Source organism: Macaca nemestrina, chromosome 10, assembly GCF_043159975.1.
Source record: "Macaca nemestrina isolate mMacNem1 chromosome 10, mMacNem.hap1, whole genome shotgun sequence".
Taxonomy (NCBI): domain Eukaryota; kingdom Metazoa; phylum Chordata; class Mammalia; order Primates; family Cercopithecidae; genus Macaca; species Macaca nemestrina.
Genome location: NC_092134.1, coordinates 13563786 through 13578239, shown reverse-complemented (window position 1 = coordinate 13578239; position 14454 = coordinate 13563786). Strand labels below are relative to the sequence as shown.

At 43.4% G+C, this 14454-nt stretch overlaps 1 protein-coding gene across 4 annotated transcripts in view; it reads left to right on the top strand.

The window, feature by feature from the left end:
- The window catches only part of LOC105494959 (transmembrane protein 233), a 46481-nt gene that overhangs the window by 25056 nt on the left and 6971 nt on the right, over positions 1-14454 (top strand). The window contains exons 2-4 of one of the 4 annotated variants that reach the window (XM_071070990.1): positions 8557-8693; positions 10361-10971; positions 11619-11726. In XM_071070990.1, coding sequence (XP_070927091.1) covers positions 8557-8693; positions 10361-10439 — 216 coding nt within the window. In that variant the 3' untranslated portion in view covers positions 10440-10971; positions 11619-11726. Of the gene's footprint in view, positions 1-8556; positions 8694-10360; positions 11033-11618; positions 11727-14454 lie in introns of all 4 variants that reach the window. The other 3 variants (XM_071070989.1, XM_071070991.1, XM_011764050.3) reach the window with 3 other exon arrangements.

Sequence of the window (14454 nt, the reverse complement as noted above, 5' to 3'; positions counted from 1 at the left end):
AGCTCACTATAATCTCAAACTCCTGCACTCAAGCAATGCTCTTGCCTCAGCCTCCTGAGTAGCTGGGATTACAGGTACATGCCACCATATCTGGCTTTTTTTTTTTTTTTTTTTGAAACGGCGTCTTGCTCCGTCACCCAGGCTGGAGTGCAGTGGCACAATCATAGCTCACTGCAGCCTTGGACACTGGGACTCAAGCAATCCTCCCATCTCAGCATCCCCAAGTAGCTGGGATTACAAGCACATGCCACCACGCCAGCTAATTTTTTGTAGATACAGGGTCTTCCTGTCTTACCCAGGTTGGTCTTGACCTCCTGGACTCAAGTGATCCTCCTGCCTTGGCCTCCCAAAGTGTTGGGATTACAGGCATGAATCAGTTCCTGGCATCCAGCTAATTTTTAAAATTTTTTTGTAGAGACAAGGGTCTTGCTATGTTGCCCAGGCTGGTCTTGAACTCCTGGACTCAAGTGATCCTCTTGCCTCAGCCTCCCAAAGTGCTGAGATTACAGGTATGAGCCACTGCACCTGGCCTATTCATATTCTTAAAACAAAGAGAGAAAAAACACACACACACACACACAAACTCCTGTCTGTCTGTGCCTGTATGTGTGTGTGCACAATCACTGTACCAAACTAGCCACGTGACTGGGCAAATTGCTTTGACTTCTTTGTGCCTCAGTTTTCCCATCTGTAAAATGGAAACCACAAAGCACCTAGCTCATAGTGTTGTGAGGACCAATCCAATCATTCTTGAAAAACATTTAATGCAGTGCCTGGCATATACTAAATGCCTCATAAATATTATCTATTATCATTGTTATTTTGTCAAAGAAAGACTGAAGGCCAAAACATTTAGAGAAGAAAACATTTTACTTCAAAAGAAATGCAAGAGAATCCACCTTCAAAAAGACCAGCTAGCCAAAGCAAAACACAAGAATTTAAAAGAAAACAGATGCAAAGCTGCCAAGGTGACCAAGTTGTTTTATATTAATCTGTTCCTGGAAAACAAAACAGTATCTTTCTGAAGATATTACAATATCCACAAAGGAGGTAACCTGTGTTTAAACATCATAGTTGCAAAAGGTAGGGATGAAGCTGTCTTTGCCAAGATTTATGGGAAGCACTCAAGGTTTTAATATTTGAGGGATCAGGACTAGACAGACTGGCTCTGTTATTCTTGGTGTATCTCAGGGTGAAAATTGCTGTTTCTCTCTCCTGACTGTGATACATGATGTGCTTAGTCATAATGGAAGCAGGAGACAGTGTCAGTTTTCTTTTCATATTATTCATAGGGGGAAAAAATCTAGAAGCAGATGCACCAAACTGCTAATAAGGGTTATCTCTGGGAAATAAGATTAGGGAAAGAGTTTTACTATTGACTGTATGTGCTTCTGTAGCATTCAAATGTTTCACATGTTCACAAATTGCATTATTAATTTTTAAAAGAACAAATAAGATCATGTAAATTTTGAGTATCTAAAGCCACCCCATTTCTTCCTAGTTCTTCCACACCAGATGGAATAGTTTACATTCTAAGCTCTTCAGAAAAAGATTTATAAACCACGCATTTTCTCTAAAATCCATTTCCACTGCTTCAGTCTGTCGCATCTGCCAGGAGAACCTCAGTATAAAATTCCAATTAAAAGAGGAAAAGAATTACAGCTGACATGTTGGGGGGGCAGGCAAAGAATTCTTTCTGCTTCACTGTTAGTTCTCTACCCGTAAGCCCGAGACCCCCCAGCCATGGAAGTCCTTCACAATGAAATCTCAGAGTTGGAGTCTCCCACTCTCGTCCCTCCCCGCATCTTCTTTCTTTTACCCAGCAGGTCTACCGATGGGCAGCCCTTTTCCCAAGTACCAGGAGAGAAAATGGATTCGGAAAAGGATTTGTGGGGAGAGGAGAGTCCACACTTAATACTGAAAGAGGCTTTTCATCTGGTTTTCAAGCCAATAGCAGCCCCATTCCTAGATTCACTCAAGGTCTCCCCAACATGTCCCTGGAAAAATGGTGGTTTGCAAAGTCAGGAGGGTTACATACAAGATGCCACAGTGGCAGCAGGTGATGAAGGCGGGGCAGGATTCACCTGTGGCTTGCACCCAAATCCCCTTCAGCCAGGTCACCAAGCACAGCCTCTCTTCCTTGTGTCAAACAACTCAAATGGCCAAGGACCCTCATTTCACCTGTGCTCATGGGCAATGCGAGGTGATAGATGTACCCTTCTACAGGACAGACTGGCTGCCCTTCCCACGTTTTTGGTCACTGCTGCTGAGGACATGAAACTGTTTTTTCATCCGAACAGGCAGGATCTCTTTCTTTAGGAAAGAGAGGGGACCTCATTATTTTTCCTATGAATTCATCATCACGGCTATCATCTCAGAACTGTGTTTTCCAAGGCAGCACAATAGGTCAGTTTGGGAGGGTCTGAATTCATATAATTCTAAACTGGATTATGAGCTCAGAATTTAGGGTTCTAATATTCTATGCAGTGATTTTGCTTGTAAAACCTCTAATACAGCTTCTCAAAGTTGGGTCCCCAAAGATTCTGATCCAGTAAGGGGTAGAGAAGATTCTGTTACACCCCCAAAGAGTGCAGACTTAAAATAAGAGCAAGGCAGGAAGTAGCAATTCACAGCAAAAGCTAACATTCATTGAGCATACACTAGGTGCTGAGCCAATGCCAACCACTTGACACACATTAATTCATTGGATCCACCAATGTGAAGTGGGTGCTATTACTATTGCCCCCGATTTACAGACGAGGGCACTAAGGCTTAGGAAGGTTGATAACACGCCTTAGCTCTCACAGATGATAAGACATGGAATTTAAACTCAGATCTCTGAATTTCAAGCCCATGCTCTATTACATACTTCCTTGGAATAAATATAAAGATGATGGGCATCTTGACCTTGAAGGACATTAAGGATAATTACATAGATCAGAAGTTTTCAATCCTGTGAAGCTTAAAAATGATAATAATAGGCTCGGTAAGGTGGCTCATGCCTGTAATCCCAGCACTTTGGGAAGCAGAGGCAGGTGGATTGCTTGAGGTCAGGAGTTTGAAACCAGCCTGGGCAACATGGCAAAACCCCATCTCTACCAAAAATCCACACACAAAAAAAAAATTAGCTGGGTGTGGTGGTATCCACCTGTAGTCCCAGCTACTCAGGAGGCTGAAGTAGAAGAATTACTTGAGCCCAGGAGGTCGAGGCTGCAGTGAGCCAAGATTGTGCTACTCCACTCCAACCTGGGTGACAGAATGAGACCCCGTCTCAAAAAAAATTTTTTTTAATGATAATAATAATTAAAGAGCAACCCAAGCATCTATCAATAGCTGAAGGGATAGACAAAATGCAATATATCCCTACAATGGAATATTGTATATATCCCTAGAATGGAATCTTGTATATATCCCTACAATGGAATATGTATCCCTGCAATGGAATATTGTATATATCCCTACAATGGAGTATTGTTCATCCTTAAAAGGGGAAAAAATTCTGACACTTGCTATAACACGGATAAACTTTGAAGACATTATTATGTCTAAGTAAAAGAATCCAGTCCCCCCAAAAAAGCAAATATTGCATAATTTCCCTTGTATTAGGTACCCAGAATAGTCAAATTTATGGGACTCAGAAAGAATTGTGGTTGTCATTGGCTGGGTAGAGGGTGAATGGAAGTGAGTATTTTACAGGTATGGAGTTTCCACTGGGGAAGATGAAAATTCCAGAAATAGATGGTGGGTCATGGCTGCACAGCAATGCGAATGTACATAACGCCACTGAACAGTATACTTAAAAATGGTTAAAAGATTAAACTGTAGGCATATTTTACCACAACAAAAAAATCACACACAAAAAACACGTGCTGCCTGGTCCCCACACCCGTTAAATCAGAATCTTTCCATGATAGGGCCTGGTTCTCTGTATTTTTTTCACTACCAACACCCAAGATGGAGAACTCCAGAATTCATAACTTGGAATTCGGGAACTCACCTTTCCGGAAGTCCCTAACATTGTTTTTGGTTCTCGCTCTCTCATTCATACAAGAGGACTGAAAGCAATTCCTCTTCATTACTGAGTCTTCCAGCCTGTTGCTGACTCAGGTGGCCCAGATCCAAGAATTAATTGAAGGTTCCGGAAGCAGAAAGCTCTGCGGTATACTGGGTATTTCTCTGGCTTGTAATTGTCTGCATATGTCTAATCCCCCTTGATAGTCCAGGAAGAGGAGCAATTATTACTGAAGTGCTGTGATTTCAGAATCAAGGAAGAGGTTCTCAGTGAAATCTGTAATTCACAGCACTGATGGAGTCCTTCTGTATGTAACTTTTTTTTTTTTTTTTTAATGCAGGGTCTCACTCTGTCACCCAGGCTGGAGTGCAGTGGCACGATCATAGCTCACAGCAGCCTCAAACTCATGGGCTCAGATGACCCTGCCACCTCAGCCTCCCGAGTAACTTAGACTACAGGTGTGCGTGTACATAACTTTTAAATACATATTTCCAGTCTTCTTTGGGCTGCAGCACAACTGTTGGGTGACTCTTAGCCATAGGATGATAAAGAGAGCTTATTTTTCAAAACTGTGTGTTCTTTTTATTTTGAAAAATTGCAGACCTCAAGTATAAGTGAGCAAATAACACAATGACCCATATAATCACCAAAATGCATCAATAGTTAACATTTTTTGCCATTTTTATTTTTATTTTGCTGAAAATTTAGGCACAGGTTGCAATAATGTCACTTCTAGATAATGCAGCCTATATCTTCTGTAGAAAAAAAATCTCTTATGTAACCAAAATATAAATATCACACTCAAGAAATTTAACATTATTATATAACATTTATTCTACATGTGAATTTCCCCAATTGTCCCAACGATATCTGCCATTGCTACTTATTTATTAATCCCAGACGTGATCAAGGATCATACATTGCATATAATTGTTAGGTTCATCTAGTTTTCTTTAATCTAGGAGAGTCTCCTGATGTGTGTGGGTGGGAGGGTGTGCACGTCTTTCATGACATTGACTTTTTAAAAATAATTTCAAGCCATTTGTCTTGCAGAAAATTGCTCAAATAGAATATACCCTATTATTCCCTCTTAATTAAAAAAAAAAAAAAAGCTAAACACATTGAGAAAACTACATAGGGCCAAGTGCAGTGGCTCATGCGTGTAATGCCAACACTCTGAGAGGCCGAGGCGAGTGGATTGCTTAAGGCCAGAAGTTCGAGACCAGTCTGGCCAACATGGTGAAACTCCATCTCTGCTAAAAATACAAAAATTAGCCAGGCATGGTGGCACATGCCTTTAGTCCCAGCTACTCAGGAGGCTGAGGTGGGAGAATGGCTTGGACCCGGGAGGCAGAGGTTGTAGTGAGCTGAGATCACGTCGCTGCACTCCAGTCTGGGTGACAGAGCAAGACTATGTCTCAGGAAAAAAAAAAAAAAGGAGGAGGAGGAGGAGGAGAAGGAGGAGGAGGAAGAGGAGAAAAGAAAGGAAAAGAAAAGAAAAGGCAAGAAAAGAGGAAAGGAAAAGGAAAGGGAAGGGAAGGAAGAAGGAAATGAAAGGAAAAAGGAAAGGAAGGGAAGGGAAAGGGAAGGGAAGGGAAGGCAAAGGAAAGGAAAGGAAAGGGGAAAGGAAAGGAAAGGAAAGGAAAGGAAAGGAAAGGAAAGGAAAGGAAAGGAAAGGAAAGGAAAGGAAAGGAAAGGAAAGGAAAGGAAAGGAAAGGAAAGGAAAGGAACGGAAAGGAAATTGCATAAGTAAAATGTGCTTGTCAGGGTATTTTATCAGAAGGCACATGATGTCAATTGGTTAAGATTCCCTTATTATTAAAGGGAGAAGAACAGTATCTGGCCTTCATCTCAGCAGCAGGCAGTCTCTGAATACCTCTGCTTTGCCTGGCACTGTGCTATGTCCTGCAGACCTCAAAGATGCCCTCAAAAAATTCACATTCTGTGGGGAAACAGACATATTCATTCACTCATTCAGTCAGTAACACATTTCTTGAGCTCCAACAATGTGCCAGACACCACTAAGTACTAGCAACAAGGACGATATTTAAATATTTAACAAGTTTGGCATGAGCACAGAATCGGAGAAGATGCTCTGCTAAGTGCACTAATAACCCTTAAGTTGTTGGATCATGGGGAAACCAGGGAAAATGCAGAGGAGCAAGCGGGATGGTTGGGATACTGGGGAAGGGGGACAAGCTTCAGAGTAGCTGCTATTTATCAATGAGTACAGAGTATTTCAACATTTTAACAGCTGGGAATGACAGCATTGGCTTGGGCATGGAGATGAACAATTTATCTAAAGTCCCTGACCTCATGGATTGATCTTCTAGTGCAGGAGTGGGCGAACTTTTTTGGTAAATGACCAAATAGTAAATATTTTTGGGCTTGCAGGCCCTACATTCTCTGGACAGAGAGACAAAGTCCCAACTACTCAACTCTGTCTTTGTAGCACAAAAGGTAGTGTGTCAGTCCGTTTTGCACTGCTATAAAGAAATACCTCACACTGAGTGATTTATAAGAAAGGAGGTAGCTTTGGTGCGTGGTTCTGCAGGCTATACAAACATGGCGCCAGTATCTTCCTCCGGTGAGGACTCAGGAAGCCTTTACTCATCGTGGAAAGTAAGGGGGAAGCAACTGTGTCATGTGGCGAGAGAGAGAGAGAAAGAGACAGAAAGAGAACGATGCCAGGCTCTTTTAAACAACCAGCTCTCACATGAACTAACAGAGTGAGAACTCATTACTGCAGGGAGGGCATCAAGCCATTAATGAGGGTCTGCCCCCCGACCACAACATCTCCCCCCAGGCCCCACCTCCAACATTGGGGATCACATTTCCACATGAGATTTGGAGGGGACGAACATCCAAACTGAGGTAGGCGGCGGGACTTGACTCCAGAGCAGATTGAAGACTGGCTGAAACAGGAAAAAGGCACTCAGAGCTCCTCTCCATCAGGCGTGCTCACCAGTGCCATGACAGTTTACCATTGCTATGGCAGCACCCAGAAGTTACTACCGCTTTCCAGGGCAATGACCCAGAAGTTGCCACCCCTTTCCAGGGCCACCACCCAGAAGTTGCCACTCCTTATCTAAAAATTTCTGAACAACCGGCCCCTTAATTTACATATAGTTAAAAGTGAGTATAAATCTAACTACAGCACTGCCCTGAGCTGCCACTCTCAACACGCTGCCTGTGGGGTAGCCCTGCTCTGCAGGAGCAGTCATGGAGCTGTAACCAAGTCAGGGCTCTAATGCCACTGCCTCCATAAAGCTGTTTTTTTGTTTGTTTGTTTTTTTGTGTGTGTTTTTTGAGACGGAGTTTCACTCTTGTTGTCCAGGCTGGAGTCCAATGGCGCAATCTCTGCTCACTGCAACCTCCGCCTCCCAAGTTCAAGCAATTCTCCTGTCTCAGCTTCCCGAGTAGCTGGGGATTACAGGTGCCATCGCGCCCAGCTAAGTTTTTGTATTGTTAGTAGAGACACAGTTTCACCATGTTGACCAGGCTGGTCTCAAACTCCCAACCTCAGGTGATCTGCCCACCTTTATCTCCCAAAGTGCTGGGATTACAGGAGTGAGCCACCATGCCCAGCCTAAAGCTGCTTTCTTCTACCACCAGCTCACTCTTAAATTATTTCCTAAGAGAGGCCAAAAAAATTCCCAGGCTAAGCTCCAATTCTGGGGCTTACCTGCCCTACAACAAAACTATATCAAATAGCCACAGACAATAGTAAACAAATGAGTGTGACTATGTTCTAAATAAGCTTTATTTACAAAAACAGGCAGCAGGCTGGATTTGGCCCATGAGCCATGATTTGCAAACCCCTGTTCTAGTGAACAAGACAGACATACTCATTTGTCCTTTTATGCTACAAATACTTATCCAGCATCTTCTACATGGCAAGTATTGCACTTGACATTGGTATGCCGTGCTGAACAAGACATATGGCTGGGCATGGTGGCTCATGCCTGTAATCCCAGCACTCTGGGAGACCAAGGTGGGTGGATCACTTGAGGTCAGGAGTTCAAGACCAGCCTGGCCAATGTGGTGAAACCCTGTCTCTACTAAAAGTACAAAAATTAGCTGGACGTGGTGGCAGCCGCCTGTAATTCCAGTTACTCGGGAGGCTGAGGTAGGAGAATTGCTTGAACCTGGGAGGTGGAGGTTGCAATGAGCCAAGATTGTGCCACTGCACTCCAGCCTGGGTGACAGAGTGAGACTCTGTCTCAAAAAAACAGAAAAAAGACAGATGATGACCCCTGCCCATGTTGCACTTACATGCTGGTGGGAGAGACAAAATCTTATTATGTGAATGCTAAGACAAAAGTCATCAGGAAATACAGAGGGGGCAGTTAACTCATCCTTAGTGTTTAGGGAAGGATTCCTGGAGGAGGGGATGACCGTGTTGTTTGTTTAGCAGCCTGTCAGTGAGATGAGCAAAGTCACCAGAGGGCTCTTGGAGCCTTTTCATCAGGACAGCCTGAGTACTTCCATCCCTTTCCCTGTGGGTTATCTGTCATCACCAGCTCTTCCCTTGTGTCCCCCAGTCTCTGAACAGCTATAACGACGGAGACTACGAAGGAGCCAGGCGGCTTGGGCGGAATGCTAAGTGGGTAGCCATCGCCTCCATCATCATTGGCCTTCTCATCATCGGCATTTCTTGTGCAGTTCACTTCACAAGGAAGTAAGTAGGCTTTCTGAATCCCTCCCTACGTCAACTGCCCTTTCTCGAATGCCCATTGGAATCTGTTAGGGTAGATTAGGTTATGCTCCAGTAACAACCCCAAGCCAAAGGGTTTTCATGTTTTCTTCTCAGAATAAATCTGTCCCAGTCCAGAGGGACACAGCAACATTGTGGATCTTCTAGTGCAGGAGTGGGTGAACTTCTTTGGTAAATGACCAAATAGTAAATATTTTTGGCCTTACAGGCCCTACATTCTCTGGACAGAGGGACATAGTCCCAACTACTCAACTCAGTCTTTGTAGCACAAAAGTAGTGTGTTAGTCCATTCTGCATTGCTGTAAAGAAATACCTCAGACTGAGTGATTTATAAAGAAAGAAGATTTGGATCCTTCTTTGGATCAACAATATGGATCCATTACATGGATCATATAGGTCAGTAGAAGGTCTCTCCTCCACACAGTCACACAGGGTCCCACGCTATACAAAGCTCCACCATCTTGTAGCTGCTCTGTCTAGAACAGAAGCCAACAAACTTTGTCTGTAAAGGGCCAGATAGTAAATCTTTTAAGCCTTGCGGGCCATATGGTCCCGATCATGGTCTCTGGCACAGCTACTTAGCTCTGCCATTTTAGCACAAAAGCAGCCATAGACAATATAGAAATGAACAGGCGTGGCTGTGTTCCAATAAAACTTTATTTACAAAAACAGGCATCTGTCTGTGGGCTGTAGTTTGCCAACTTCAGATCTAGAACATGAGGTGTCCTCAGGCAAAGGCGGGGGAGAGGAAGACTGGAGAATCCCACATGGGCTTTTTACTGCCTGGCGACAAATGTCGCTTAGGCTCACATTGACTGAAATCAGTCACATAATCCCACCTAACTGTAAGAGGGTGGGAAATGTGGGAGAGTAAATGGGATATTTAGGATTGCTATTTGCTCTACCCTAGAACATCATCTGCTAAATAAACTCCTACTTGCATCAAACTAGCATAACCGTTTTAGTTTAAGGGCAGAAGGGTCACTACATATTTTTGGTATTGACAGTGAACTCTCATCTCATAAAAAGATGGATGCTGTTGATGTGTTGTCCTCTGAACTGGGACAAATTTATTCTGATTTCTCTAACCAGCTCAGATGGGCTCCATCTGCTAGAATCAATAACACTTTCCATCAGAAGTTTGACAGATGGCAAGGTCATGTGATAGGCAACCCAGACCCGGAAATGACAAGCCCAGATCCATCTCTGTCTTGCTATGTAATTTCTGGTAAGACAGATAAGAATGCTGAGAAATTCTTTCACTTTTCTGTCAGAGCGGCATGGCTACTCCTATACCCTTGACCAAAATCCTACACCCATCGAGCTGAGAAGGTCAACCTCTTTCTCTTGGTTGACAAAGGAGGCTTACCGAGATGGGTGAGGGAGGAAGGAGACCTCTTTTGACATTCCAGATCAGCCAACCCAACCTTGGCAACCAAGAGAGTAACAGATGTCATGGTAGATCCACTTCCTATCAAACAAGGCAGATCCAGGAACAATCAGTGGCAGCTGGGTAGAGGGGAAGGTATCAAAACAGGAAGTGTCACAAAAGAAAATTAAATGGCTTTGGCCAAAGAAAAGAGAAAAGGACACTCAAACATGAAAGGAAACTCATGGTTTCTTGCCTGCAGGATGGCAAATTTGATGTTGGCCTATGAAGAGAAAGATGGTTGGAGAATACATGTGAATGAATCTGACTATATTCTTTAGAGAAGGTGTAAGGTGCTTGTGAACTTGTGAGCAGGGGAGCCACAGAGTGTGGGTTTAATGGTGTGGTTTTGGCACCAGACTGCCTGGACCCAGGTCCCAGCCACCAGTTATTCACTGTGAGACCTTCAGCCAATTGTTTAACATTCCTGAACCTCAGTTTCCTCACCTGTAAAATGAGAATAATTCATTTCATAAAGCTATTGTAAGGTTAATTGGATGACTCACAGAATGTGTAGGTTGGTGTCTCTGTTCTTTAGTGGGTGCACAAAAATATAAATCATTTATTAATCCTATTATTACTATTATTATCAATGTTACTGGGAAAGGACCTCAGAATTCAAGATGTCATTAAATAGAATTCAAGGCTTTATGCTTATGAGCCAAACAAAGGACAGTGTTCCAAGGGAATGAGGTCAAGCCTTGGCTTGGCTCCTGGGAACTTGTGAAAATGCATACTGCCTAGATTAGTGTTTGAGCTAAGTGGGTCATAATAATAGCAGCTGACACTAACATAGACCTTGACATATACCGGGTACTGTTTTAAGCTCTTACATGAATTAATCCTCATTGAGTCTTCACAGCAACCCAAAGAGGTAGATAGGTATTATTATCACTATTTTGCAGATGAGGAAACTGAGGCTCAGAGAGGTAAAGTGACTTGCCCAAAGCCTCACAGCTAGTTAGTGGAAAAAGTAGGATTTAAAACCAGGATAGTGTCACTCTTCAGGCTGTGTTCTTAGCCAAACTCCGCACTGCCTCTAAGTCAATATGTCCCTGCTAGTACACCCAGTAACAAAGGCCAGTAAGTGGTACTTGCTTTGTGGCTAACTCCAGGGTTTATTTACGGGGGAATGGTATGGTGAGGTTTCAACCTATAGAAATGTGTGATGAGTCAGGGCCAAGGTTCACAAAATCAAAGGAGTACAGGGGTCAGGGAAAGGACATACATGAGGTAGCCTGGTTATAGGACAATAGGAAGTGGTGGGGACCATGGTAATTTCAAAAGCACAGTTTAAAGGAAGCAGCCACCACTCTGCTCCAACTGTAACCACTTACCATGAAGGCTTCATGGGGCTCATTTTTCAAGAGATGTTGGAAATCTGGAATTTTATGTAAAATCTGATTTTTAGATATTGACAAGCAATTCACATTACTAAAACACAGAAGCAATATTTGCAGCCTAGACACTATCTACTTTGCAGTCTCTAGTGGACGGTCTGCTTTCAAGGATCAGTTTGCTCATGGCAACTCTATCCAAGAAGTGTTGGAAGGGATCTAGAAGCATTCGTATGTAGACTTTCTCCAATTTTAATATAAGTGTTTTTATCTGGGGATGAAGTGTTTCTGCTTGTGATTGAATGTCTCTGCTTGTGATTGAAGCTTCCTTAGGAATAAAAGGTATGAGAAGGAGTAGCCTCTCTGTTCCTTCTTCCTAAAAGGCACTGTTCACAATGGTTAGAGCCTATGATTTAATACCAGCTTTATCAGGATTCAGATCCTACTTCTACCACACAGGCTATCTGGGCAAATTATTAAACTCTCTCTGCCTCAATTTCCCTAACTATAAAATGAGAATTGAATTATTTCCCCATCTGTAGGGTCAAATTCCTTCTAGATGCCATTCCCTCTGTTATTAAAGAAAACAGGCCAGGCATGGTGGCTCATGCCTATAATCCTAGCACTTTGGGAGGCAGAGATGGGAGGATCTCTTGAGGCCAGGAGTTCCTTGAGCAGTCTGGGCAACATAGCTAGACCCCATCTCTTTTTTTTTTTTTTTTTTTTTTTTTTTTGAGACGGAGTCTTGCTCTGTCGCCCAGGCTGGAGTGCAATGGCTGGATCTCAGCTCACTGCAAGCTCTGCCTCCCGGGTTCAGGCCATTCTCCTGCCTCAGCCTCCCAAGTGGCTGGGACTACAGGCGCCCGCCACCTCGCCCGGTTAGTTTTTCTGTATTTTTTAGTGGAGACGGGGTTTCACTGTGTTAGCCAGGATGGTCTCGATCTCCTGACCTCGTGATCCGCCCGTCTCGGCCTCCCAAAGTGCTGGGATTACAGGCTTGAGCCACCGCGCCTGGCCTAGACCCCATCTCTACAAAAAAAAAAAATTTTAATTAGCTGGGCATGGTGGCACACACCTGTATTCCCAGCTATTTGGAAGGCTGAGATGGGAGAATGACTTGAGTCCAGGAATTCAAGGCTGCAGTGAGCTATGGTCATGCCATCGCATTCTAGCCTACGTGACAGAGTGAGACCCTGTCTCAAAAAATAAATAAATAAATTTTAAAAGAGAGTTCCATGGAGAAACTCAAATTTAAAGGCTTTGTCATATGCATGTATGGGCAAGAGAAGGCGGGGGGAGACAGAGAGAAAGAAGGAAGGAGGCAGAAAATAGCCGTTAGAGAATGAAATCAATTCTGTCTTCCAAGTAACACGGCCAATTTCTCAGTAATCCTTTGAAATTAAATCTCCCAGCCCTCATTTATGGGAGGAATTAAATGACAATGTGAAACTTCTAAGGCAAAAGTGCCCAAGCTTTACACTCCATAAGAGTTACCTGGAGAGGTTTAAAAAAAGTTAGCATCCGAGCCTCACCTCAAAAGATTCCAACTTGCTAAATCAGAAGTGAGGCTCAAGAACATCTGCATGTTTCAGCTGCCCCTGCTCCCAACCTGAGGATTCAGACGCAGGTGGCGGGCAGAACCGTCTTTGCCAAACCTTGGCAAATATCCTGCATCAAAGTCCACAAGGAAGAACGTGCGGATGGTGGCCATTCATGGACTGGCCAGTTTTCATTTACAGCAAACTCATCATCCTAATCTGCTATGTCTAACCCAATGCTAGGGAGGGGAATGGAGTTGCCACCTAGCAGGTCTACCCACAGGCAGACTCCTTTGTAACAATCTGTTTCCACAGAGGGGCTGGAAAAATCTGACATTAGAGGAGTCGAAGCCTGACCCAAAACCCATGAATCTGTGAGTTTTCTGAGTTTATTCATTTCCAAATGCTGTCTGGGGGCCGGGTGTGATGGCTCACACCTGTAATCCAATACCTTGGGCTGAGGTGGGAGGATCTCTTGAGGCCAGGAGTTTAGGACCAGCCTGGGCAACATAGCAAGACCCTGTCGCTCCAAAAAATATTTCTTTTAAATTAGCTGGGTTTGGTGGTGCACACCTGTAGTCCTAGCCATTCAGGAGGCCGAAGCAGGAGGATCTTTTGAGCCCAGAGATTGAGGCTGCAGTGAGCCGTGATCATACCACTGCACTCTAGCCTGAGCAACAGAGTGAGACCCTGTCTCAAACAAACAAACAAAACAAACAAACAAAAAAAACAAGAACACTGTTTGAAGTAAACTACTGCCTTTTAAAAATTGTAAATTCCCTGTCTTAAAAAAAAAATGATTCTTAATCCTTATCAAGAAAGCTGTAGCCAGTGTGTTAGAGAACAGATTGAAATCTCAAATGGTTGAAATCACGGGTAGTTTATTTCCTTGGCATAGTCTCAGATCATGATAGTCTTTACCCAAACTCATGAAAAGCTCTCATTCATCCTATTTTACAGGATATCTACATAAGCCATATGGTGGCTGGGGCAATGAAACACAGGGTTTCATGACATCAAATTCCTAAGAGCTGGGAATTATTCAACTGAAATATTAAACCATTTTGGATAGAATCCTGCATTGACAGCAGAGAATTGTTCTTGTCCAGACAGAATCATGGACTTGCAGTCTTTCAAAGTCAGAAAACTCTCCGCCCTCAAGTTGCTAGGGAAAGTGAAGAAATAAATCACACAGGTGAAATGTTTAAATATAGTAGCCATCCGTTTATCAATCCTAGTAATTCAAATCCCTAGTCAAAACCAAACTATTTGCAGACTTTTGCTTCCTGCTGATACCTTGAGGACTCAAGCAAGATTAGGTTATTCTAGTGATGTTTCTCAAAGCCCAAATCTCAGAGCCACCTAGGACAGATTCATCTGGGATGTTTATAAAAATGCAGGTTCCTGCACCCCATTTCCTG